Consider the following 25,205-nt stretch of genomic DNA (forward strand, 5'->3'; position numbering starts at 1 on the left):
GAACATCAACAGCAGACGCAGAAGGTTACCTAGAGTGTAGTATGAGACAACATGGGAAGAGAATGTGTTGGTATGACAATACAAAGAAAATCCACTAGATTCCTTTTTTGTGGTTAACAAACACATGAGCTGTCTCAACTGCACAATCATTCTACTCAAGGTGTGAGTCTGAAGTGCCTACATGGGAAAAAAGCGGAAGTTGACTTGGGACTTGTCAGTCTTGATTTGCAACTGGACTTGGGACTTGTTTGTCTTGTTTTGGGGCTTGAGTGCCAGTTACTTGGGACTTGGAAAACAGTGACTCAGTCTCAGCTCTATTACATTCATTAGATAGAAGAAGTCTGCAGAACAAGACTTAAAATGGAGAAATATATAATTTGATCAGTTCTCATTGTTTATAGGAAGTGAGATAACTAATCATCAGGAATTTATGGAGAGGGGGTTTACAAGTCATGAAATTGTCTTAAATTTGAATGTTTGATGTCTTTAAGGCCACAGACATCTAATTTAATTTATTCAATTTTTTTGTGTGTCAAAATGAGTCAAGCTCTTCTGTGCAAAAGTTTAGAATTCTGATGTTACAAATCTGTAAACCTTCCACAAAACCAAACACTGACTTTTCATTTTATACTTGTACATTCCTGTTAGCAAAATGTAAACGAATCTAGCTCTCTTTAATAACTACATTTCCATATAAAGCCTACCTTTGTACAGGTACACATACTACTTACCTTTATGATCACCTGCAATGCATCAATAACAAAATGATGATTTGTCCAAAAATCAGTCTTAAATTTAGATAAAAATTGCTTTGAAAAGCTCTTAAGCGCATTAAATTTAAGTGTCTGTTACCTTAAGACACCCTGCAACTGTCTGTTTGTCTGCATAACTGCAAGAGAAGGTTAATACAGTATGATTCAGGAGATCTCTTTGTTCTTTAGAAAGAGCCTGAAGTGCGTATCCTAATAAATCTGCAGCTTTCCACAGCCCTCATCAGAAATAGATAATTGACCATGGCTGGGCTGAAAAATGAAAAATGAATGTGTGTGGATGGATGTTTGTTGCATTTAGGAACGGCACATTTACAACAGTGATGCAGGGAGAGTATTTCAGGTCTTGGAAAAGAATCTGAAGACACTCCTGTGGGGGATTTGTTAGAAGTAAGAAGGTTATGATGTCAATCATTCCTCCCCTTTTTGAGTAATGAGATCTTTCTCTCCTGCAATTCCTCTTCTTTTTGACTGAGGACGGCGATCAAAGAGCGTTTCGCAGGCCTGACACATGCTCGTCTAAATGATGCAGTCTGAAGAGCTGACTGGCTCAGGCAGAACAAAGTAGACATGTCAGAGTGATTCAGACGAGTGCAACTTGTGTCAGATACACAAGTGTCACAAGAGAAAACCCATCCATGGATAATTCATGGAACCTGTGAGAATTAAGCACAGGGGCTTTTTAGACGTACAGCACATGAAAATAAAGATCCTGTATTTTGTTCTCACATCACATGACAGTGCTGAGCCATGACTGGAAAATGGATTAGTGATTTTAACCTGTTTGAGTTCAAAATTTTTGAGCCTTTCTAAAGTGTAAACTCTCAGTGGCCACTTAATTAGGTACACCCATAGACTGTATAAGGATGGACAACATGCCCCCCTTACCCCCGCTATGCTGAAGTGAGGTTAAAATATCAGAGATACAAGCGTTGCCATCTTGCAAGGGTGATGTCATTGAAAGCCTGCATCTGCACAGTAGCGATATCTGTGGGTGGAGATTTCCCGCCAAAACACCCGTCCGACCAATCGTGAGCAGCTCCATGGAATGCAAGCGCACAGATTGGCTGTCACAGCTGTCAATCATGGCAAAAAAGTCCCCCTTTGTATAATTTATTATCTCATTAATACCAAACTCATCATAAAAACAAATACTTGAACAAACATCAGGGTGATGAGAGCTACCTTCAGTGACAGAGACCATCTTTGGGAAAAATGTATTTGGCGTGTACTTTGAGTTTTTAGTTTGGCCTATATCCATTCACTAACATAGAGGGGTGGGCTTTATGACCTATACTGCAGTCAGACACCAGGGGGCGATCCAGATTGAAAATCCTCACTTTGGGGGAGTTGTCATGTCGTCCATCTTTTTATAGAGTCTATGAGTACACTGTAAAAAAAATCCCGTAGTTTTTACGGAAAAAAACTGGCAGCTGTGGTTGCCAGAGAAATTCCGTAAAAAATACAGTATATATGTAAATACAATTATAAAACAACCTGTATATTTTACAGTTAAAATCTGTATAAAAATACATTTTTCACTAGTAAATCCAACAGTTTTTTTTTTTTTGCTAAATTAGCATGAACATGCTGCTTTTAAAACAAAATAACTCAGTAAAATTTAAGTGCAGTTTTTGCTTACTTTACATTAAATCCCACTCAATTTAACGGAAAAAAACAATATTGAACTGTAAAAACATCATTAAAAAACTGTTATTGAAATGAATTTTCCTGTGAATTCTACGGGAAAGTGATTTATAATTTAATGTCTTCTACAGTATTTATTTTTTTTTTTAAGTAATAGTAACATCTAAGAACTGTAATAACAAAGGCATAAATCTGCACTGTATGAATACTTAACATCAATTTCAACTATAAAATATTAAACAGAAAAAAATTTTCATTTTTAAAATCTGGATTATTGCTCATGTTCAACACATTACAGAGACTGGATATTTAAAAAGCACCGTGTTGTCATAGACATGTGACTTTTACCAGTAATACAAAATAGTGTACCAAGATTAAACAGTGAAAGTTATAAAGCAAAGATTAACCCTGAGAGTTACTGTACTGAAAAAAAAATCATAAAAAGTAAGTTGCCTTTCCAAGAATTTATTCAAGAGCAGTGATCAACATCTGTTATTTCCCAAAACATGCATTTGCTACATGAATTTTACAGAGTAGAAAGTCTGTCAGATTATTTTACTGGGACTGAAAAAGGGCAAGAAAGAGGGAGAAGACTTCCCCTCTTTTTTTTTCTATAAAGAAAGTATTAAATGAAACATCCTTGGGTGATTATTGCATTCCTTTTCAACATACATACATGCATACCAATACTTTCAAACAAGCTTTCTAACAGTAAACTGACTGTTCAACAGGCATTTGGTTCTGCCAAAGCTGGAAAAACACAGTTGGGCTTTATAACAGCGATTCTGCTCCATTAAGGTTTCCAGTGATAGTGATATGCAGCCAGCATGAACAATGGAATGACCAGTGTGGTTTTTTTGTCTCATTAATCTATAACATTTTAACAATACAAACTCAGAACAATTTTGTGCTTGAATCATTATCTGCTTCTTAAGCATGACAAACTGGACAGATTATGACCCAAAAATGAAATTTTAACCTGAATGATGCACATCACCACATGTTTTTAGTATTTAGTCGTACATCACATTAGAGATCTTGTGAAGATATGATGTAGAACTACAACAGTGTAATAACAATTGCATACTTTAACCAACAAAAATAAAACTTACTTGCTCTTAACAATGACAATCTTCAAAGTCAAAGTCTTACTTGGTTTCAGTCCTTGTTCAGATATCACGCCACTCATGATCAGAAAGTTCCTGGATCAAAGTAAAGACTCTTGGGTTCACGTGAAGACGAGACGTTAGGGTCTTCTCCACTTTGGTGCCCTTCTCTGGGTTGATGGAGAAAAAGCACCTTGGAAAATAGAAAAACCAGATGTCAGTATCAATTCACATCCTCAGTAACAACAAGACAAACTTCCCATTTTTATATTCAAGCATGTATTTATGTTGGATAAGGCCTATCCAAAAAGACTCACCTCTGCAGAAACTCCAGGGTTGATGCCAGCTCTGATGGGTAGTGGATATTAAAGCAGTAATAACTTCCAAACATCAGGCACAGGGCGGAAATGAAGGAGTGGATGTTGTCATGTACAATGTTTTGATCGACGCTCAGCATAAACCGCCTTGAAGAGTAGCAGGAACTTCCTAAAAAAAAAATAAAAAAATTAATAAAAAATAAGATGTCTTCCTGAAGCTGGGGCTGGGCGATATGGCCTAGAAATAATATCCCTGATTTTTTCAACACTGGATTTCCAGTTTTAATCAATTTTTTCCTCTAAAAAAACCCAAACAAGAAAAAAAAAAAGTATCATAAAAATGAAAAAAATCAAGTTTTGCCTTTATGTTGTCTAAATATTTCCCTCTTTAAGTCAAAGTCTGTGTCATAAAGGTTGATTATGTAGTTTAAACATAAGCAGGTGTGATAAAAAATGTGGATTTTTTTTTTGAAAAAAATTAGGGCTTTAAACCCTTTAAATGCCAATTCCATAGGATACATAACTGATTTGGGGAAAAATACAGACAAAATGACAGATTTTAATATGAATAAAAATCAGATGTATGAGATGTTTTATTTACTATCACAGTCTTGGTTAAATCAAACTTTAGTAAAACTAGTGGTTTTTGTGCATGATTATTATTTGAGCAGCATCAGATTACCAGACCCACACACACCAAAAACCAATAACCAAAAACACATCACCACAATTGCAGAATGCATGACTCTGCTGTGTCCTGGCTGCATTCAAAAATGCATGGTTATAATGGGAGTAAATGTGGACCGGAAGAAATAATCTTATGCTGAAGATAAAAAATAATCACGCAACAAAGCCAATGTTAATATAAATTTTCCAACAGTGAAAATAAACGTTTCCTGTTTTAAAATACAGTAAAAACTATGTTTGATTAAACAATTGATAGGCTTCTACAGTAGCTAAAGTTGTGGCTTTTAACAGGACCGAAGGGACAAGAAATTAAAATCTAGTTCAGCAGAAAAAAAAAATTATGCATTAAAGCCAATACCTTTACGAATCTTTGACATATACAAAAGTGTGACAGCACATAAAAAAATCTCCATCCCACGATCACTGTTCTTACTGAGTATCAGTCAAGTGTAGGTGTTTTTCCCCAAATCAGCAACATATTCTATGAAATTGGCATTTAAATACTCCATATTTAAAAAAAAAAAATGTTGTTATTTTTGATCAGGACTGAGCTTTAGGAAGAGATTTGAGCAAAGAAAAAAAGAAAAATTCTCGAGAAAAAATTAAAATCTGACGCCACGCAAAAAAATTATCATGCACCAAAGTCAATGTTTTTACCAAATTGAGATATTCAAGACTGTGAAAGACACGTAATATATCTCCAGCCTCTGATCATTTCTTTTAATAAAAATTTGTAGCTTTGTGGGGGTTTTTTTCCAAAATAGTGACATCTCTTGTGAGTTTGGCATTTAAAGGGTAGAATCCCATAATATAAAACAAATCTAATCATATTTTTGATCAGGGTGGATGTTGATGAAGAGATCTAGGTAAAAAAAATATTCATGATTTGTTTACAGTAGCTAAAATTGTGGCTTTAAAACTGCAAATTCAGGGCACAAAGATTTTTTTAACGGTACCAAATTTGGGGCAGGCTGACCACTGTCTAGTAGTTTATACAACATACAATTTCACTTCAAACATGCAAAACAATTAATTTAAGAAGTGAGCAAAAGACAACAACAATGTGAAACAAGAAAGCACCTTACTGGTCTGAAAAATGAAAGACCTCCAAAAAAGGAAATTCACTTTAACTTACCACAAACAACAATGGTCGGAGTCAGGGGCACTTGATCCATCTTCACTTCCCCTGCCAGGCATGTGTCCTCCACGTAGCAGAACATCACGTCTTCCTTCTCATCAAAGTAGGCCAGCAGAAGCAGAATCATCTCCTTGATGTCTTCAGAGCAACCGCTCAGATCTCCCCTCATCACTTTATATCTTGTTGAAGCCTGTAGGAACTTTTTGTTTTTGTTCACAGCCACAGTATTCATGTAGTTCAGGAGCCATTTCCCCTTCAGATCCACATTCTTTGCGAAGGTTTCTTTCAGCCCAATTCCAGTTAGCTCCTTGAAGTGGACTGCCATGCCAAGTTCACTGAACCAAAACGGCCACTGTTCCAGAAGGTATTTAATGTTTTTTCCCTGGTTTACTTGCTTACGCTGTGTGTAGAAAGTCAACTTCATCAGATGTTTGACCTCTTCTGGATCTGCATCAGCTTGCTGAGACATCTTCTGGAGTTTGTCTCTCTTCTCCTGCTGGCTCTCATGGGTCTCACCTCGGGGTGGGAATTTCAAATCACAACTAATGCACCCATAGGTGTCCTGGATGGCTGCTCTTTGCTCTGGAGGGACTTCTTCTGTATCATACTCATCAGAGTGATGCTTTCGTTTTCTTATTTTTGGGGTCGTACATCGCTTTGAATTTTCTATCCTGTTTTGCAATTGCTTGACTAGAGAGTGATAGCCTGGCCCAATCACTTCTCCCTCTATTATATCTTGCAAAGACTGTGGATATTTTGCCACAATCTTTTTAGCAACTTCAGTGGTGCTCCTTTTACTTATGGAAGAACTCTTCTTCAACATTTCACGAACCACAATCCGAACCATCTCTCTTCTCATTCGTGGACTTGGACGTTTACCTCTCTCCAACAACTGCATCAATTCCTCTGGAAACTCCTCCCATGGGATGACAAAGGTGTCCACCCAGTCTATGTCAGGGCTCTGGCAGCTGTTGGAAGAGGTTGAAGATGAGCTTCTGGGTGATATAGACAGCAATGATGAGGGATGTCCTGGCGAGGCACAGGCAGGAGAGCTGCTGGTTTCTGGAGTTTGACCTACCAACACATACACACAACAATAGGAACACTTTGTTAACCCTTCGATGTGCACCATGGGTCTAAAGTGACTCTGAATTTTAATTATCTGTATCTTTGCCATAAATTAATTTCATCATTCAGTCTTTAAGGTATTCCTTAATTAGCTTGTTTTATCATCTTGTATCCGTATTTTACTTTTCTCCTTCTTACTTTTTTAATAAAACCTTTTTTTTATCACTACCCCTCTAATGCGCAACATGGATTTAAGTACAGTTCAGTAGCCGCATTGTCTGTTACCAGTTATCTGTGTATATGAGTGACAAAATTACAGGAATTGATTTATAAAGATGGAGCAAAAGATAAAATTACCCAGCATTAAAAAGCCATCGAAATAAATGCAGGCCATTTCTGACCCATGTTGCGCATTAGAGGAGTGCTCATGGTGCTCATCAAAATATTTGGCTGGCTGCACCCTGTGGTTCAATACTTACATCTAAGCTTCCAAGCTGCAAGGATTTTTCGAGCTTGAATTGGCCTTAGTGCTGACAGCAAATCTGCTTCCTCGATAAACTGAAAATCATCATAGGTCTCCACACCAAGGTTTTGAAGTGTCTCTTCAAGAATGTCTTTGGAAACCTCTGGAAGATCTGGCAAGACCTCAATTATGGCAGTGCGTAGAAAGGTTTGCGTGCAGTCAGTCATTTCTGGAATCAAGGAAGAATGTGTTTTTTAAAATTGAACAACAAAAGGCATTATGCATTTTTGTGAAGTAACACTGTACATATACACATATTGCCTCTACCATGAGTATAGAATATGAGCAAGGATTTTAACTTATTTCAGCACTTTTTAAACATTCAGGAAAGCAATTTTGTACAATTTGACAAATGGCATAATACAGAATCAGAATCAGAATCAGAATCAGAAAAAGATTTATTGCCAGGTATAGTTAACACAATACGAGGAATTTGTTCTGGTGGGTTGGTGCAACATAAATATAGAAAAAGAAAACAGATAAAATAGAAGATACAAATATAAAATATAAAATATAAAATATAAAAAGTACGAGTCTTACAGTGCAAAACAAAACAAGTAACACAAGTAACAGTGTAACAGTGCAAGAAACAGAACCATGGAATTAAAGTATATACAAGAACAATACATAGTAAACAATAACTCAGCCAGTAGTGTAACATTACAGGGACAAAACCAGCACTCACAATTCTCTTGATACAATTTATCTTTTTTTGTTTTATAGTATAGCATCAGGCATTATTGGTATGGTTTCTCCACCACAGTAACCAACATCATGTTTACTTTGACAGCACACTGTGTTTCAACAGAATAACTTGGTGCTCATTAACTATGTATGATGTTAATGGAAAAAAATCTGCCAGGTTGTTGATGTTAAGACACTGCAGCCTTGTACTCTGTTTTGTCACCGAGTACAGATGGTATTCAGAATGATAGTCAGCTTTAAATGTGTCCATCACAAAATACACACCTGTATCATTGTGAATTAAAACAATGACAAGCTCTCCAAACTCCATGAACTCATCATTTTTTGACACAACAAAATGCCCTTTTTGATAGGATGTGCCTTTATACTGTATGTGTGTGGAAACTCTAGTATTGTTTTCTGAAAAGCCAAAGTCTTCCACTGCATGCTTAATTGCATCACTGTAAAGGCTGGGGTAAAAAGTACAACTGTCTGACATGCAAAAGCTGAATGCATCCTGGCCCAGCTGAAAGATATGCCTGAAACATCTGATGTCTCTCTGACAATGTTAGGCAGATGTTTTTAAAGTTTTTCATATGCCTGGCACATCTTTTAAAGTAACTGTGTTTACTTTCAAATCTCATCGTCCACACTCTAATCAAGGGGCCGAATTTCAAAATAAGTCCTGGATAGTTCCGCAAGAAATGGTGGTTTGGTTTGAGTGGAGTCTCAGGAAACTGGCACTTTCTTGATTCCAAATATTCTTGGATTAAAACATCGAGATATGTTACCTGTGAGAGGGAAATTTTTTGTGCACAAATAAAATCAACAATATCTTTGAGCTGGAGCATTAACTGCCACACATCATCTTCTGGATTTTGTATTTTGTCACCAATTATTACAGGCAGCAACCTTAAGAAATTCCAGTTTTGAATAGCTTGACCTGAAAGCTTGGAAGCCTCTGGGTTGACAGCACATGGCTTTGTGAGTGCATCAGTCGGTTAAAAAGTGAATATGTAAACCACTTTTTTTTCTTAATGAAATATTTCAAGTACAGTGCAACATCATATGATAAGATGCCCTCAAATATGTCATGGCCTAAACAAGGAGGGAGACCAGGCAGGCAAACATGAAAAGACTTCAGAGCATTAAACACAGAGTTTACCTTCATGCCTCTGTTGTGTTTACTGTCTCCAGCTTGTAGCTCACAAACAGCAGAATTGTAGCTCTCTGGGGTGCGCTGTGGACCAAATACATTTGGATCGTTATGAAAGTCATCCAGTGTTATTTCACAGTACCTGCAAAAGTACTGAGAACGACTGAAGTTCTCAGTAAACCCACCAATGCCATGGGAACCCAAGTTATCACCAGCAATGGAATACAGTGTCCCTTTGACTGTTTCACCACCTACAGTGATGCCATTTTCCTCCAAATCACTCAAATCCTCAAGCAACTCTGAGAAAGCCTTAGCACAGCCAAAGTGTTTGAGGTCATTTTCACCACACAACAGGACAAGTGACATGTGATCAGTGTTTGACCGTACATGAACAGGTAGATTAGCCACAGAGAGATACACGGCAACAACTTTGTGTTTTTTCTTGGCAGAGCCAAGTGGATTTACTATTTCAAAAGCGTCCTGGTACAGGATAAGCTTTACCCTGGATTTTCAATGAAGAACTGGTTGGATGTAAAGTTTTTTCCATCACTTATGTCACCAAAATCATCAGGGTTACAGTCTGTTTCAAAATAACGTTGTGACACTGAATTCTTCCATAATTCAGATTCCACTAAGTTATTTAGTGTTTCCTTTAAAGGTATGTAATAGGCAAACCTTTCAGACATGTTTTCATCATTTCCCAGTTTTACTTTTTTAGGCTCAATGTAATTGAACATCTTTTTAAATGTCTGGGCTCTTGAAAATGTTGTTCTGAGAGGTCCCTGATGACAGGAAGAAAACAAATCTGAATCCTTTACACAATCACAGATTTTAGCAACAGAATCATCTGTTAGACACATGTCATTTTTGAGAAGTGAATGCAGTTTACTCATAGTGTACTCCTGTCCCAACTCATGCACATTTTGAATCTCTTCAACAATTTTCTGTATTGTTGAAGCTGGTAGGAGGAGCTGCCCTTGCAATTTTAGATAGAATAAGCAAAGATTCCTAAGAAAGCTCTCACTGAAATCGTGCGGTAATTCTGTGCTTTCATTCATTGCTGCATCATTTGAGCACTCCCCAGCATCTGTACATGCAGTATCAGGTTCAGACGCAGACAGACGTCCCCTGTACAAGTCACTTAAACTATCCACTGTAAAAGCTCGATGATTCCTCGACATATGAGCAGTAAATGACGATTTAACAGTGAACGTTTTTTTACAACCAGCAAATGGGCATGCCACAGGTTGCCCCTCTTCTATATGTTGTTTTAAGTGAGAGATAAGTTCCTTCACAGTGTGAAATTGGCACTCACACAGCGCCATTGCACACTTCAAGTCCGTAACGGCCCTGGTAATAACAGGGGGTTCGGGCACATTGTGGGCACGGTAAAAGTGAGCTTTAAAGGCTGCGTAGCTACAAAACGTCCGCTTACAGTCAGTTCCAACACATTTGAAAAAACAGTGAGGTAGAAGTTGCTATGTAGAAGTTGGTCTGGTCCAAAATGCGTCTGGTCCGGCGTGGTCACGGTCAGCTCGCGGAGCTCCTCTGCTCGACGCACAGTGGGCGGCTCCTCCTGCAAAAGTAAAGCGTCCAATGAAATCACAAATAAAACCCTGCTGCTGCGCGCTCTATGGCGGCAGAGTTTTTAAACTAAACCACAGCCGTTACTTTTTGCGGGAATGCAAAATGTATGTGGAAAATCATAATATCGTCATAAATTATTAATTGATGAAAATAGAACACAATTCTGATCATAAAAATGTGATTAACATCGTTCAAAATTAAAGTTATAATGTAAAGCAAATTGCCTATTTACTGGACTAAGATATTATTTCTTCACTTAAAAATTTACAAAGTAGGTCAAAAATTGTCATGTTTAACATTTATGTTTCATGTGAGCAGCAGATTAAAAAATAATAATAATAATATATATATATTTTTTTTATTATGGATAATGTAACCTCTCATGAATCCATAGGAAATAAAGGGCAATGCATAAGGCATAATGCTGCACTTAGCTATGTCAACTACATGTTATAGCTGACCCTGTTTTTAAAATGTCTTAACATAATTTGACTGTTTTTGTACATATTCTCATCCATAGATTACAAAGTATGAATTTGTAAAATTAAATACATTTCTTTTTTGTAGGCTAGGAAAAATCTATCTAAGAAAACCATGATTTTGACACCCTCATGTTGTAATTTTTACTGTATTGCATTGCTTACTGTATTACAGTTTTTCTGTGTTTAACCAACAGTAATGCGTAAATTATACAGAAAAGTACATTTTTCTTAACATGTTAATACTGTCAAATTAACAGTTGTGCTTGGCTCACTATTTTGCGGAATATAACTGTAAGTTTTACAGTGCTAAACTATTTTTTCGTTTACATTTTTTTAATGTCATGAATTTACAGTATTTCCCTGTTAATTCCACTGACATTTTTTACAGTGTACACCAGTACAGCTGCTCATCAATGCAAATATTAACTCGTCCAATGTGGCAGCAACACAGTGCATAAAAGCACAGAGACACAGTCAAGGGGTTCACTTGTTGTTAAGAGCAGTGGGAGAAATGTGATGTTTGTGACTTGGAGCATTTAATAACCCATTTTAAGGTCACCTAACGCCACCTCTCCCTGCAAGCTTAAGCAACTATATAGAAGAAGCTAAAAGTAGTTTCAGGACCTGGAGGTGATGAAGTCTTTTATTGTAAAACTTAATTAACCCTTAGTTTGTCTCATTTTACGTGCTTTTTATTTTTCATTTTCTGATCATTTTGGCTGTGTTCATGCATATGGCATACATTTTGGCAAGATTGTGTATTTTTGTTTAATCGTGGAATTTCCTGCTCAGCTCCTACAATAAGTCTAAAACACATCATGGAAACTAAATTGTTACATTCAGGATGTTATGTGCAAAAACTGCTCCATTGAAACCCATTCAAACTGCAATTTTTAAACCCACGGCCATCAAACCATAAAATCACGTATTGTATTATTTCAGGGTGTCATTCTGCCTTGGAATTAGTCATTTTTACTATTTTCCACATGATAACAGAATTTTTACCATATTGGGCATATGGTAAAAAAAAAAAGACTGCTAGTCATTGACATATCCCAGGCTGTCATCATAAAAAAAAATCCACTTAGCATGTAGCATATTGAAATTAATTGAACTTCTAAGTAATGTAGTAAGTATTGAAAATATGATATTTATGAATAGGACTGATGTTGGTTAAAAAATGACTCAGTCAAAACTGATGTATAATATATATTGTATAATATTTTTTAAAGCTTGATTTTGAAAAGCACATTTTGTGTGCAGAGAGATATAAGTGTGTGTAATATTAAAGCGGGCCATAAAATGTTAAAAGGATATCATGTCTTGCCCCTCTCTATACCTGAAGGCTTTTGATACTGTATTTTACTGTCTGTCAGGAACAGCAACAAGACAGAGATCAAGAGTCCTTATCTGTTTCCTTTCAATAGTTTCACTGTTTGTTAAACAGTTTTCTCTCTCGCAGAATTCAAACTCAGAAAACCCAAACTGCGTGGGCATCGAGGGGGTACTCGAAGCTTACTTCCAGAGCCTGCGGACCGTTCAGCTGTACGGCCCGACCAACTTCGCTCCTGTCATCAACCAGGTGGCTCGGTGAGAGATAAACACACACACACACACACAAATACGTATATGGAAAGAGACACACACATTTACACATAAGTGTGTTCTATATGTGTCACATAATCACATATACACACACACACACACAGGCACTCACATACATTTACAAACACATAGCTACATAGCTTCATACACACTCATAAATAATGTCTCTCATACATAAAATCTGCACATTTCCATAAGTTTCATATGCATGTGTCACTTACCCTGTGCAGTCATGGGGAGCCAGCTGTTTATGTATGCGTGTCATCAATACAAACCGAATGTATCTGAGGTGGCTTGTCGGCAGAGAGCGGGAGACGTGATGAGCAGCTCACACAAACTGTCAATCATCCCTGTCTTTGTAGAGGAATCACAGTTTACATTTTGCTTTTTTTAATAGACATCTTCAAATTTTAAAGAGGCCCTGCAGAGGGGGGGGGTGTCAACAACAAAGATTCTATTTACATTCAACTTAAACTTTGCCTTTTCTGTCAATCTACTCCCACACACACTCACACACAGAAATCTGTCAGAGGACTTTTTACTTTTCAACAAGGTTCCCCCAGATCTATAGAGCTCATAATAACTGGCTTAAAAAGTCTGTCACAAGGTGTTTAAACTTCGCATGCACTAATGAGAAGCCACAACCGGCCTGGGCTGGTTTTACCAGAGAATGATGCCTCATTAAAGCTCTGCCCCTCTGGTTTAGAGAGCCTCCAGCCCGTTCTCACTCTCAACTCGTCAGATATGTTCGCGCTGTCAGTGCTTTCAGTGTGTGAACGTGATGCCAAAAGCCATATTCCACGTCCAACCAGAATGCGGTTGGACAGCATCAGATGAGAATGCGGTGAAAGTTTAAAAGTGCAGTGTTACTTGAAAACGTGGCCAGACTGAACTGGTCAGGTGCGCATAAAACCGTGAAGGACAGTGTCAGGTAACAGCGTTGCTGGGAGTCTGTGTGGTTTTTTTCTACACCTTACCATGTGCCTCTTTTGCCTAAAACTAACAATCCATGACTTTGTTGCCTAATCCATGACAGTCTGCGTTGGTTGCCATGTGTTATTGTATAAACTTAAGAACCATGCTGAGTCATCCCATAATGTTAATTTGTTGACAATGTAACGGTATGTCGGAGCGTAAACAGCTGACGCAGAAGGATACTTAAAACATCACAAGTAGACACGGAAGGTCACTGACAGAGCGGCACCACGTGACGAGCTGGGATGAGAATGTGTTGGAGCTTCAGTGCTGTAAAGTCTTTACTCTGACCTGTCACTCAGTTGACACATTTTGCTAAAAATACCCCCTCCCCCTCAGTGTTTCAAATGAAAAATAGGACAACTGTTTGTAGTTTAAATCAGAAATATAAACAAACAAAAAAAATCTATGGATAAATCAAATATTATCAATATCAACATTAAAAAGATGCCCCCCCCCCCCTCCGTCAAATACAAGCATAATTGTAGCAGATGACTTTTATTTTTTAAGAACAGCTAGAACACGATTCGTAGATGCAACAAGCCAAGCTGGCACCAGGTGTCAACCTTTGCTGGATCAAGTACCTGAAAACTTGAGTAAAAGTACAGGCATCTTACCAGAAGAAGATTTTGATATAAGTTAAAGCCACCTATTAGAATATGACTTCAGTAAAAGTCTTAAAGTATCTGATTTTTACTGTATAGTCATTTTATGATATCAAATGTTCATAAGTATTGAAAGTAGAAGTACAAAGAAATTATGTTAATTAAAAAGCAAGCGGTCACCATGACTGAGCTTTTGTCTCAGCTGTTTGGACTAAACCAGGTCCCTGCTGAACTCCAGCTGCTGACTCATGTCCACACATACATCATGGAACTGAGTTATTTCCTCTGATAATAAGATAAAAGTGCTTATTGTTGAACCTGTGACCTCAGGTCATCATAACTGATCTCATCTGTCAACTACAACAGAGTATTAAAATCTAATTAAAATCAAAACTTTATTTATGTGATATGACTTTTTTATGGTTTTGACCTCGAGTGGCTTTCTCTATGATTTAGTGCCCTTTTGGTATGAATAACACAGAACTCAATTTTAGTGCAATATTGCGATTATTGTGCATAATTTCATACATTTCCACAAATTTAGCACTTGTTATGTAAGAAATCCCGGCACACATTTTCGACGATGTCTAATAACATTCAGTCAAGGATTTCAGTGATGCACAATGCAGCCAGGATGCTGCATCAGATGGACAGACATCCACACCTGAGATAACAAACCTTGCACACTCTCTCTGCGAGGCTACAAACCTCCTCTGCTGTTGCATTATCTCTCTGGCACATATAAACAGACAGGTTTGTAGGCATGCACACATGGACCGCGGCTACAATGTAGACCTACAATCAGAAAAAAAAAGCAAAAGAACCTGAAAGCGTTCCAGTGGAGACGGGACCGTTCAGAGGGTTTTAGACATACTGAGGTCCAAAAACTGAGCTTGCTTTCTAAATATATGCATTTTTAGACGTTTTGAGGGCAAAAATTGGATAACAATAGCTTTACAACCATGTCAGTGGGCAGTAGCATAACTGATCTGTTTTTTTATGTGTGTGATATTGACCAGTGGTGTGAAGCATTAGTACATTGTTACAGTAGTTAGGTATTTTCTGGGAAAATTTGTACTGTACCGGAATATTTCTATTTCTGCAAACTTTCACTTTTCCTCCACTACATTTCCTAAATAAAATGTGTACTTTCACTCCATAACATTTTACGCAAAACATCTTGGTTACGAAGTGAAAGCAGAAGAAATCTGGTTGCTGCAAGCAAGCAGCTTTGGTGAATCAGTGCTCCTCACTGTAAAGTTACATTAAACTTGAATAAATGGAGCATGTATACCGCTGTGGCGCATAAGATATAATAAATCTCATCAAAGTTTGATCAGAATTATTGCAGCTCAAATTATGTCTGACTGGGGATGAACAACACTGAACTACAAACAGTTCACAAGTAAAAGGATCTAGTTACATCACCTCATCTGTAGCATTTTGCTTCGATTCTGTCTGATGGTTATCCTGACATTCCTCACATGCCGTGAATACCATCCATAAAGTACCCAAAAACCACTGCGCCTACAAATGATTGCATATTGAGGACAAGAGCTTTTACTTTACCACCCACCCCCCCACACACACATCAATGACCGTTACCAGAGGAGCAAGCTGTTCTCTTGACGTTGTACTTTGCAGTTGCCAGACGAAAGTAAAGTTATTTTAGGCATATACCTCGGAAAAGGTGCTGACCTCGGTGACCTCGGTTGTCAATACGGCCATGAAGGGAAAGTTCTTTCATTCTGAAAACTGAATTTTGGGCACTCAGATCCATCTCAGCTGTAGATGACTCTCCTTAACCCCTGGTGGACAAAGTTGCTTCCTGCATACAGCTATATTCAGTGTGTTTTGGGGGCAGCCGAGGGAGGACGCTCCCCACAGAGCGTGTCAGTGTCACCGTAAAGGTTAATGATACCCTGCTCTGCAAAATATGCCAGCCCCTTCAGATCAGCAACACAGAGCCCTGCTGCTTTTGCAGCTGGAGGCTTTGACTCTCTCTTGGATGAAAACACCGGAATATCTCTAAATTTCAGTTTTGTTCTGTCTGATCATCTGACCACTCAGGGTAGTTGCAAATGTGTATCACACTTTTTTTCTGGGTGTGATGACCAAATAATTGAAAAAGGAAATAATGTTAGAATTAACCCTAATTATCTTTTGTTGAAATGTATTGGAATTTATCATTTTAAGATAAACTCCCAAGAAGCATCACATTGTTTTTGAGAGGATACCAAAAAAAAAATTCATAAAACAAATGGAGAACAGAATAGTACAAGACACAGTGTTTCAAGACATACAATGAAGAAAACAAATAACAAGCCAATAAATGACTAACAAAAAAAGACAGGAAAAATAATAAAAAAGATGAAAGTAAGAAGAAATACAACCTTGGAATAAACAAAATAAAAGAGGAGGGATCAAATCTCTAAACAGAGAGAGGTGCGGTGTGTTTGACACACATCTCAATAATCCATTGTGATTACAGTGTAGCCTGGTATGCTCGGAGCCTGCAGTTACCGGTGTCGTGATTTAACTCATTAATAGTTGGCACACATTTCCGTGCCCTGCCAAAGTGCCGCCATAGGCCACTGCCTAGTTTGTCTTTATGGACAGACCAGCCACGACTTAAACAACCAGTAAGAGAGTCAAAATGGCCACAAAGTCATAAAATGGCTACAGAGAGATATTAAACACCCACAAAAAACCAAAAACCAAGAGATGCAAAGTGTCCACAGAGAGGCAAAAAAAGAAAAGCACAGATTAAAAACCACCACAAAGAGATGCAGAGTCATCACAACTGATTATTTTCTGATTATGTTCTGAACAGGTCAGTGCTTCAAAAAACACAGGAAAACATGAACTCAGCCTGTTGAACCCTGCAGCACATAATCCTACAAGCTCTTTTTAAAAGCAAACTAAATTTCACCAATAAAACTCTGCTGGAGTCCAGCCCCTGTTAAGTTTTTAATGGATCTTGGCTGCTTATCACCTGCTATTGTATTTTTAGCCCCCATATGAAGCAATGAAATGCTGTCCCAGTTCTGTGGGATTGTGGTTGCATAATGGAGTGGAGTGGAACAGTGTTGTGTTGTTCAGCTGTGGGCTCAAGAGCTTCAAAACTCTCATCCATTCAGAGAGAGAACATGAAACTTTCTGTTTCTCTCCATCCTCACATTTTTTTACAACTCCAGATATTTTTTGCTTTGTGATCATGATGCACTTCCCGTCCCTCTCTCACTTTTTCTTTCGACTCTCTCCCTCCAAACCTTCCGCTGATTTGCTATACACCAGTGATACTCAGCTTCAGTCAAATCTGGCACCTGCCGGGTTGTCCCCCCAACCATTTTCTAATTCACAATAAAAATAGAGTGATTCACACTGGGAATTGTTTTTGTACTTTTAGTATACATTAGGCACCAAAGTGCATAAAAAAGCATCAAAATAGAGCTTGTTGATCAAAAAAAAGTGTGAATGGAAGATCCCCTGCACTGACAGAGGTCCTGGAGGTCTTATAAATCCTAGAAATGTCTTAAAATCCTAGAAAAATCCTAAAATCCCAAAAATGTCCTAAAATGGTAACATCCTAAAATTCTAGAAACATCTTACAATCCTAGAAATGTCCTTGTATCCCAGAAAAGACCATAAAATCCTAGAAATGTCCTAAAATTCTATTAACGTCCTAAAGTCATAGAAATGTCCTCAAATCCTAGAAACATGTATGGGGCTGTTGTGACTGGCCCCTGGCTTCCAGTCTTTTTGCAAAAGTGGCCCCCGAGCAAAGCAAGTCGATTGTCCCTGCTTGTCACCTTCCTCCTCCTCCTCTACATCTTTTTTGTTGTCATCCTCCCATTTTTTTTGCTATCTCTCATGTGCTCTCTCTGCTTCTCCTCTGACTTCCTCCTCTTTTCTTTTCTTTTTTTAATGAAACTCCCCATCCTTCTCTTCTTTGTCCTCTTGGCTAAACATTTTTTGTTGCCACTCCTCACACTGTCCCTCCTCTTTATCCATCTCCTCATTGTTTTCATCCATGTGGAAACTTTAGAGTAGTGATGAAGAATAGAAGAGAGGTGGAAGAAGATGAGGAAGATGCATGGTATAATTCATATGTCTATAAATATACATGCAACAAGTCATACCGGTAACTCATTGGAACAAGGCTCCTGTTGTTTTCACAGCCAGTGAAAAAGACACTGCCTCTCTCCAACAGTTAGTGTGTTTAGACATATTTTGTTGTCTCTGCTGCTTTTTTTGGTCCAAGTTTTGTCCGTATGCTCCTGTGTGTTGTCAGATGCCATGTTGTGTGAATCTGTAGGCAGAGGAGCTGGACTGTTTTTCTGTTGACGGTCTATGAAAATACTATTTCTGTTATTATTGGAAACAAGTAACCAGCCTACACACACAAACACAGCCCGCATCAAAGAGTCTACAGTTTGTTCGCCTCGTGCGGCAGAACTGAAGCTTCAAGGCTGTTGTTGAGTTCTGCATGAGGTGTTTGAAGTCTGTGAAGGTGAAGCCTATAAGTTAAGGTCCAGATCGTAGGGGCCCCTCTGATAACGGATAGCTGTGTTTGGATTTTAGGTCTGGCAGCTACATATGGTGATACATTAGAGGATTAGAGAAGGTTGTAGAAGAAAAGCACACCCTCCCCTCCTCAGCTCCTCAGGTTAGAGGCTGAGACCTAACAATTATTCACACCGACTTTTCAATTTGTGACAGAATTACAGAATTAGATAAACAGCAATAGTTCAGTTGGTGAATTTTGCTTTCGATATGCCAGCATCCATTAACCGGTAACTAAATGTTTCTTTTTTTTTAACATTTCTGGGGCTTTTTGCCTTTGTTTACAAGACAGTGACAGCACGAAAGAGGGGACCTGCAGCAGGGCTAAGGTCAGAACGGAACCTGCTGCTGCTGCTGCAGCAGTTGTCTTTTATACATGGGGCGCCCCCTGACCAGTTGATTTTTAAGAAAAAAAGACATGAAATACAAAACAAACTTTCCTTTTAGTCAGACACTCCATCGCTTCAGGGAGCTTTAGTGCTGCATGTCAAAGCACTGTCTATTTGGAGCTGGTAAAATTTGTGGTGAATGGACTGCACTTGTATAGAGCTTTTCTAGTCTTTTTGACCACTCAAAGCGCTTTGACACTATGTCATATTGACCCATTCACACACACATTGGTGGCCAAGGCTACTGTGCAAGGTGCCACCTGCTACTCAGTAACCAATCACATGCACTCACACTCTGATACACTCCGCTGACCATCTGATTAGAGGATGATCTGAGCCACAGCCATACTTATAGCTGCAGCTTAACCCCACACGCTAGGACTGGGTACCAAGTGGGCAGGACCCTATGTGGTTTACTGGCATAATAAAATCATTATAAAATGCACAATTTTATAGATTTGTCATATTTTTTGTGCAAAAATCTTAATCTGTAAAGTAACAAAAGCATTCAGATTAAACATCACACAAACACACACACACACACGTGTATATATATATATATATATATATATATATATATATATATATATATTGTATATATTTCCACTGAGATGTAGTAGAGTAAAAGTATAAATTGACATGAAAAAGAAAATACATAAGTAAAGCACACGTACCTCCAGTTTGTACTTATGTGCAATACTTAAGTAAATCTATGTAGAACTGTGAACCAAGTTTGCTCTGTCATTATGTTTTCCACTCAAGAGAAAGAATGCACAACAGAAAAAGACAATGCTCCTAACAGCTGATGTGACAGGAAGACATGACTGCAGATGTGTAGTTTGAGCTGTAACCGCGCTCCTGTTTCACCTGCTGGGTCACTTCCCCGTTGTTCTGCAGAGACACAGTGAGAGAGCTGGGGGACAGCAGAGGATGATGTCTGATGAGAGAGGCAGGAAAACTGAAGAAACACATGAGGGACGGCTGCTGAGACAGTCAGGAGGACAGGCAGAGAGGTATCCAGCAGACAGGAAGAGAGAGAGAGACAGTTTGCCATTTTGCCTGCTCTCAGCCTCGGGCCAGACTGAGAGTGTGAGCCAATCAAACAGTGTGTCAGACAGCAGGTCTCCCTTCTCCCTGCTGGGATCCTAGCATTACCAGCAACACACACACACACACACACACAGAGCCAGTGTAGAACAAATATTGTATTATACAACACTGTTTTATGGGAGCTATATTATGAGAAGGCTGTGCTGGCAAGTAAAGACTCTGCATCCGGTCTTTAGTGTGTGTCACCTGAACATTTCAATCCAAAGCACATACTAAACAAGCAGCAGAAAAACATCTTTATGTCTGATAATTTTAAGGTTACATGCAGAGCGTGACGTACATATTCCATTCAGAAGCTTAGAAGAATTGTGTGGAGCCCATCTGATAAATGAGTGACACAGCAGGTTGTATCCTCTGAACCTTTTCATGGTCCCAATGGGGTCATTCCTGTTCCCTGAGTCCTGTGTTCTTCAGGTCTACACAGCTCTCTGCTCTGCATTTACTTTATATAACATTAGCAAGGTTTAGGTTACCTGGATAATGTTTATAAATTATCATCTTGAAACGCATTAAATTTGACCTGACACAGTGGGTGGGCTAATGTTTGTTAACCCTTAGCAACTGTTTGGCGCATTTTACATGCTTTTCATTCTTCGCTTTTTGATAATTGTGGCTATGTTCATGCATTTGGCTTACATTTTGGCAAGACTGTGTAATTTTGTTGAATTTCCAGTTTTTACTATTTTCTACCTGATTATGTCATTTTTACCATATTTGGCATATGGAGAAAATACATGCTATTTCCACTAGTTGCATTGTCACAATTAATGTTGCTGCTAATCACTGACATATCCCAGGCTGTCATAAAAAAATATCTTCCTTGCATGTAGTATTTTGTATTATTTTTGTTTATCTGTTTATCTAAGACATGAAAACACTGACCTTTTTCAAAAAGGGATAGGCCATATTAGAATTTTTACTGTTGTAACATAACTCAGCAATGATGAACTGAAGGAGAGCAGTCCACTGCGAAGCGGCAACGTGACGACTAGGGATGAGAACATTTTGTATGTTCCCCATTTAAGCATTCTGGTAACTCTTCTGTGGAACAGTTATAATCTTCCTTGAACTTAACTCATATTTCTTCACTGGGATTCTTTCCTGTGGTTTTGTAATTTGGTAAAACATTGCCGCAATTTATCAAAAAATAAAATCAGGTCTGCAGATTCACTCATTTTTGGCTGTGTGATCACAGGAAACTCAACAAGATTGGGGTGGGACTGGCAGAGGTTAGCACACAAACAAAACTCATTCTGCTGCCAGTGTTTTGCACCACTTTATCAGAATTGAGATGTTGGATTTTATGTCTACACACAACCTTACTTTTGCGTGTGTGTGTGTGTGTGTGTGTGTGTGTGTGTGTGTTGATGGTAGGTGTGCTGCAGAGGTCACTGATGGCTCCCAGTACTTTGTGCTGCTGATGATCACAGATGGCGTCATCTCAGACATGGCTCAAACCAAAGAGGCTGTGGTCAACGTGAGTCGGCACAACACCGCACACAAAACACAGCCACTTTTTTTTTCTTCGTTATTTTCCTTTTTTTATGTGTTTTTTTTTGTTTTTGTTTGTTTGTTTGTTCATTTGTTTTGCTTATTTTTAGGTAATTTTCTTGTTCCCTTTTTTTTTTTTTAACTAATTTCTTTCTGATTTCTGATTTTTGGGCCATGTCTTTTTAAGCTGCTCATTGCCTTCTACCCTTGTATTTGAAAAAAATATATATATAAATATATATATACATATCCAACCAATTTGCTCAGTTTTCAAAGGGTTAAAAGAGCTTCTGTGTTGGTTCTGTTACCACCTCCCGTGGTGGCCTACACGTGAGACCAGTCGGTCCCCACATTTAGCAATCATGCCTTATATGCAGAACGCTGAGGCAGCAGAACGGCACAATATTCCAGCCTTGAACAGGCAGTGTAAAAGCAACTATTTAAGCCCACATTAATGCTACAACATTATGCATTCTGTTGACTGAAGAACAAGAAAAGCAGGACAACAGACTCTCATCAGAATAACAATAAACAACCTGAGTGAGAACAGACCAGTGCTGTCAGGTCAAGGGGGCACAAGTGAACTCTGGACTCTAAACTATGAACAGTTTAAAGAGATGAAAATGGTCCAAAAGCATTTTTTCTCTCAACATTTGTATACACTGTACATTCAAGCACTACTTGAATTTTGGAGTGGGGAACAGTAGCCGGCTCACACCCCTCCTGTGTTGTCTCCACAGGCAGCCTCCCTGCCCATGTCTATCATCATAGTGGGAGTGGGCCCTGCTGAGTTTGATGGTAAGTGTGTATGTGTGTGTGTCACAGGTTTTATCACCTGTTTCACCAGGACAATCAGGGAGCTGTGTGGTTGCATCCATCCTGCCGCATTGTTGAAATTATTTAAATACACATGAACATCGCAAATTTAAGCCTATTTTATGCCTCTCAAGCTTCCACGGCATAGACATGTAAATCCTCTATTTATCCTCAGTCGCCTCCGCTTAGGTAGCAGTAATATCAGTCATCCACACTGTTTCATTATTTACCAGGGGACTGTGGTAAGCCGCGGACACACAGAGAATGTCAGCTACAGTCCTGTGAAACAGAGAGAAACATCTCAGTGGTAAAGCCAACCTGTTTATGCTGAAGAGCAAATTGATATCTGCATGAAAAGAGAACAGTCCATCCAGGATTTCAAAAAGTGGTGACTGCTAAGTTAATGCAAATTCAGCCTGTCCCTGTGAGCAAACAATTTTTTTACATTTAAAACTGTTAAAATCTCATTTCATTGTGGAGCTGCATGCAGTGTTTTGATTTGCTCAGCCCCTCTCTCTGTTTATCATGAGACTGGTGTTCACAGCTCTGTGCCTGGGACCAGATGCTGCCTTCACCTGCTCCTCACAAATATTGTAGTTACTGTATTTACGACTTACAAGCACATGAACAGCCCTCCGAAGTTGTAATTATGAGTGGGATATTGGGAAATTTTGATGATAACCAGGTTGTCTAGCTGTGACGTTTGCGTTTTAGTAGCTGCACATTTTAGTATCTGCATCTATTAGCTGTAACAAGCAAACAAACTTTGAACTCTGAAGCATGCGAGGCAAGTACACTAACACTGATAATGTTAATTTGTAACACAAGTTGCTGAATTGACGTCATAAATGCATAAACATGGCAGCAAAAGTCAGTGTTTGGTCAATGGTAAATTATAATTAAATAAATATTAAATATTAAATATTAAATATTAAATATTAAATATTAAATATTAAATATTAAATATTAAATATAAATTTTGGATCATGTGGTAAAGTGTCATTGTCATGGAAACAGCTATCAACCTCTTGATTAAACATTCTGAGCATTAAAATAAAGCCCATCTTCTTTGTAGCTTCCATGTTGTTCCCACTTTGCGACCTCAAAGCTAATGAACACAATTAAGTTGGAAGAACGACTTTCCAACTTCGAGCTTCCAACATCACATGAAAGAAGTGTCTCACACACACGCACACACACTGACAGGGTTAACTGTGATGCTGTGTTCACACTGATTGACAACACAAGTGCTCATTAATGTTATGTTGTCATGGGTTTGTGTGTCTGCTGCCTGCTACAAAGCAACTTGACTGAACTTCATCTGAATTTGGTCAAAACAAATCTTTGCTTTTCATTAATGTCTGAGGCCCATTTTAACATCATGTTTCAAGCTAGCATAGCATCAGCTAACAAAGCTAAATAACAAAGCAGATCTATCATGATGCATTTATTATTGTCTGTTTCATATGTATGACATAGTTTAGATAACATGTGTGACCTGAGTCACACATGTTATCATTTTACATCAAATTGCAGTATTGGATTGTGACTTTAAAGACAGCACACATAAGTATCATTTTCAGTTCATTTTTCAGTCATAAGGTTTTAGGTAAAACACATGTGTTTGGGAAGTACTGAGCATCTGATAAATAACTCTTGAAATATATTACTGAACGAGTGTCTGAGAGTTTGTTAACAAATCTTTTGATCGAGTATGCTCTTGTTAAACGTGGTGACCAATTAATCAATGAATCAATACGTCCGCTGTTTTCCATAGAGGCTTGTGAGAAAACCTTAACTTCGTAATTTCAATGTAATACAACGTGACTCATTTAAAGGATACAAATGTATCCTTTAAATGTTTATAGGTGAAGTATGCCTTCAATTCGATGAGCAACTATTATCACAGTTATACATTACTGTTATATTACAGGTGTGGTTCATTTTTTAATGACAATCTCGATAAACTGTTGCCTCATCTAAAAGCCCATTGTTCTGTTGAACTGTGCTGCCGTGTTCCCGCATCTCAGCTATGAACATTGGCCTATTAAGTAATTTAAAATGACTTAAAATTAATGAGTGTCCGTGTGCCCTGCTGATGAAGAATGCAAAGGCATCTATCATCAAAGCTGAACAGTTTTCGCTGTGATCCCAACATGTCCTATAACTTCAGTGTTAAGAAGTCAAAAAGTCAACATTTATTGAAAAGATATGGAATTTATCTGACAGAAATTCCTGCTTCAACCCATATATTTGGCGGTTTCCGTAAAAACAAAAAAAAAAAAGACATTTTCACTGCGGTGTCTTAGTTTTTAATAATTTTGAGACCATTTGTCAGATCACCTTACTTTTTTCACCAGTGAAGCAGTGAAGGCTGCTGGCTGTGCCGTTCAGATGGATGTCTCTGATGCATCGTAGCTCTTTTAGAAGCCTCAGTATCCAGCCTGGGTATTAAAGTGTTTTTACGGGACCTTGTTCAATAA

At 38.2% G+C, this 25,205-nt stretch overlaps 2 protein-coding genes across 2 annotated transcripts in view; one reads left to right on the forward strand and one right to left on the reverse strand.

Annotated features, from left to right (window-relative positions):
• Positions 1-25,205, forward strand: part of LOC121949536 (copine-9-like) — a 246,154-nt gene that overhangs the window by 203,503 nt on the left and 17,446 nt on the right. Inside the window, exons 16-18 of the mRNA XM_088082828.1 lie at positions 12,628-12,755; positions 21,790-21,892; positions 22,647-22,704. Of these exons, the coding sequence (XP_087938954.1) occupies positions 12,628-12,755; positions 21,790-21,892; positions 22,647-22,704 (289 nt within the window). The remainder of the gene's footprint in view (positions 1-12,627; positions 12,756-21,789; positions 21,893-22,646; positions 22,705-25,205) is intronic.
• LOC148190119 (uncharacterized) lies at positions 3,587-6,658 on the reverse strand. Its single transcript, XM_088072120.1, has 3 exons — positions 5,663-6,658; positions 3,841-4,009; positions 3,587-3,716 (listed from the first exon to the last, which is right to left on the reverse strand). Exons 1-3 carry the CDS (start codon positions 6,561-6,563, stop codon positions 3,587-3,589), a joined length of 1,200 nt encoding a protein of 399 aa, XP_087928246.1. The 5' UTR covers positions 6,564-6,658.

The sequence above is a fragment of the Plectropomus leopardus genome, chromosome 2, assembly GCF_026936395.1.
Source record: "Plectropomus leopardus strain MGB_pleo_1.0 chromosome 2, ASM2693639v1, whole genome shotgun sequence".
NCBI classification, from domain to species: domain Eukaryota; kingdom Metazoa; phylum Chordata; class Actinopteri; order Perciformes; family Serranidae; genus Plectropomus; species Plectropomus leopardus.

Coding starts and splice junctions, on each gene's coding strand:
- LOC148190119 (XM_088072120.1), bottom strand. CDS start 6,563: ATGCAGTTGTTGGAGAGAGGTAAACGTCCAAGTCCACGAATGAGAAGA. Junction 4,010..5,662: donor TCCGACCATTGTTGTTTGTG/GTAAGTTAAAGT, acceptor TTTTTTTTTTAG/GAAGTTCCTGCTACTCTTCA. Junction 3,717..3,840: donor ACCCTGGAGTTTCTGCAGAG/GTGAGTCTTTTT, acceptor CTATTTTCCAAG/GTGCTTTTTCTCCATCAACC.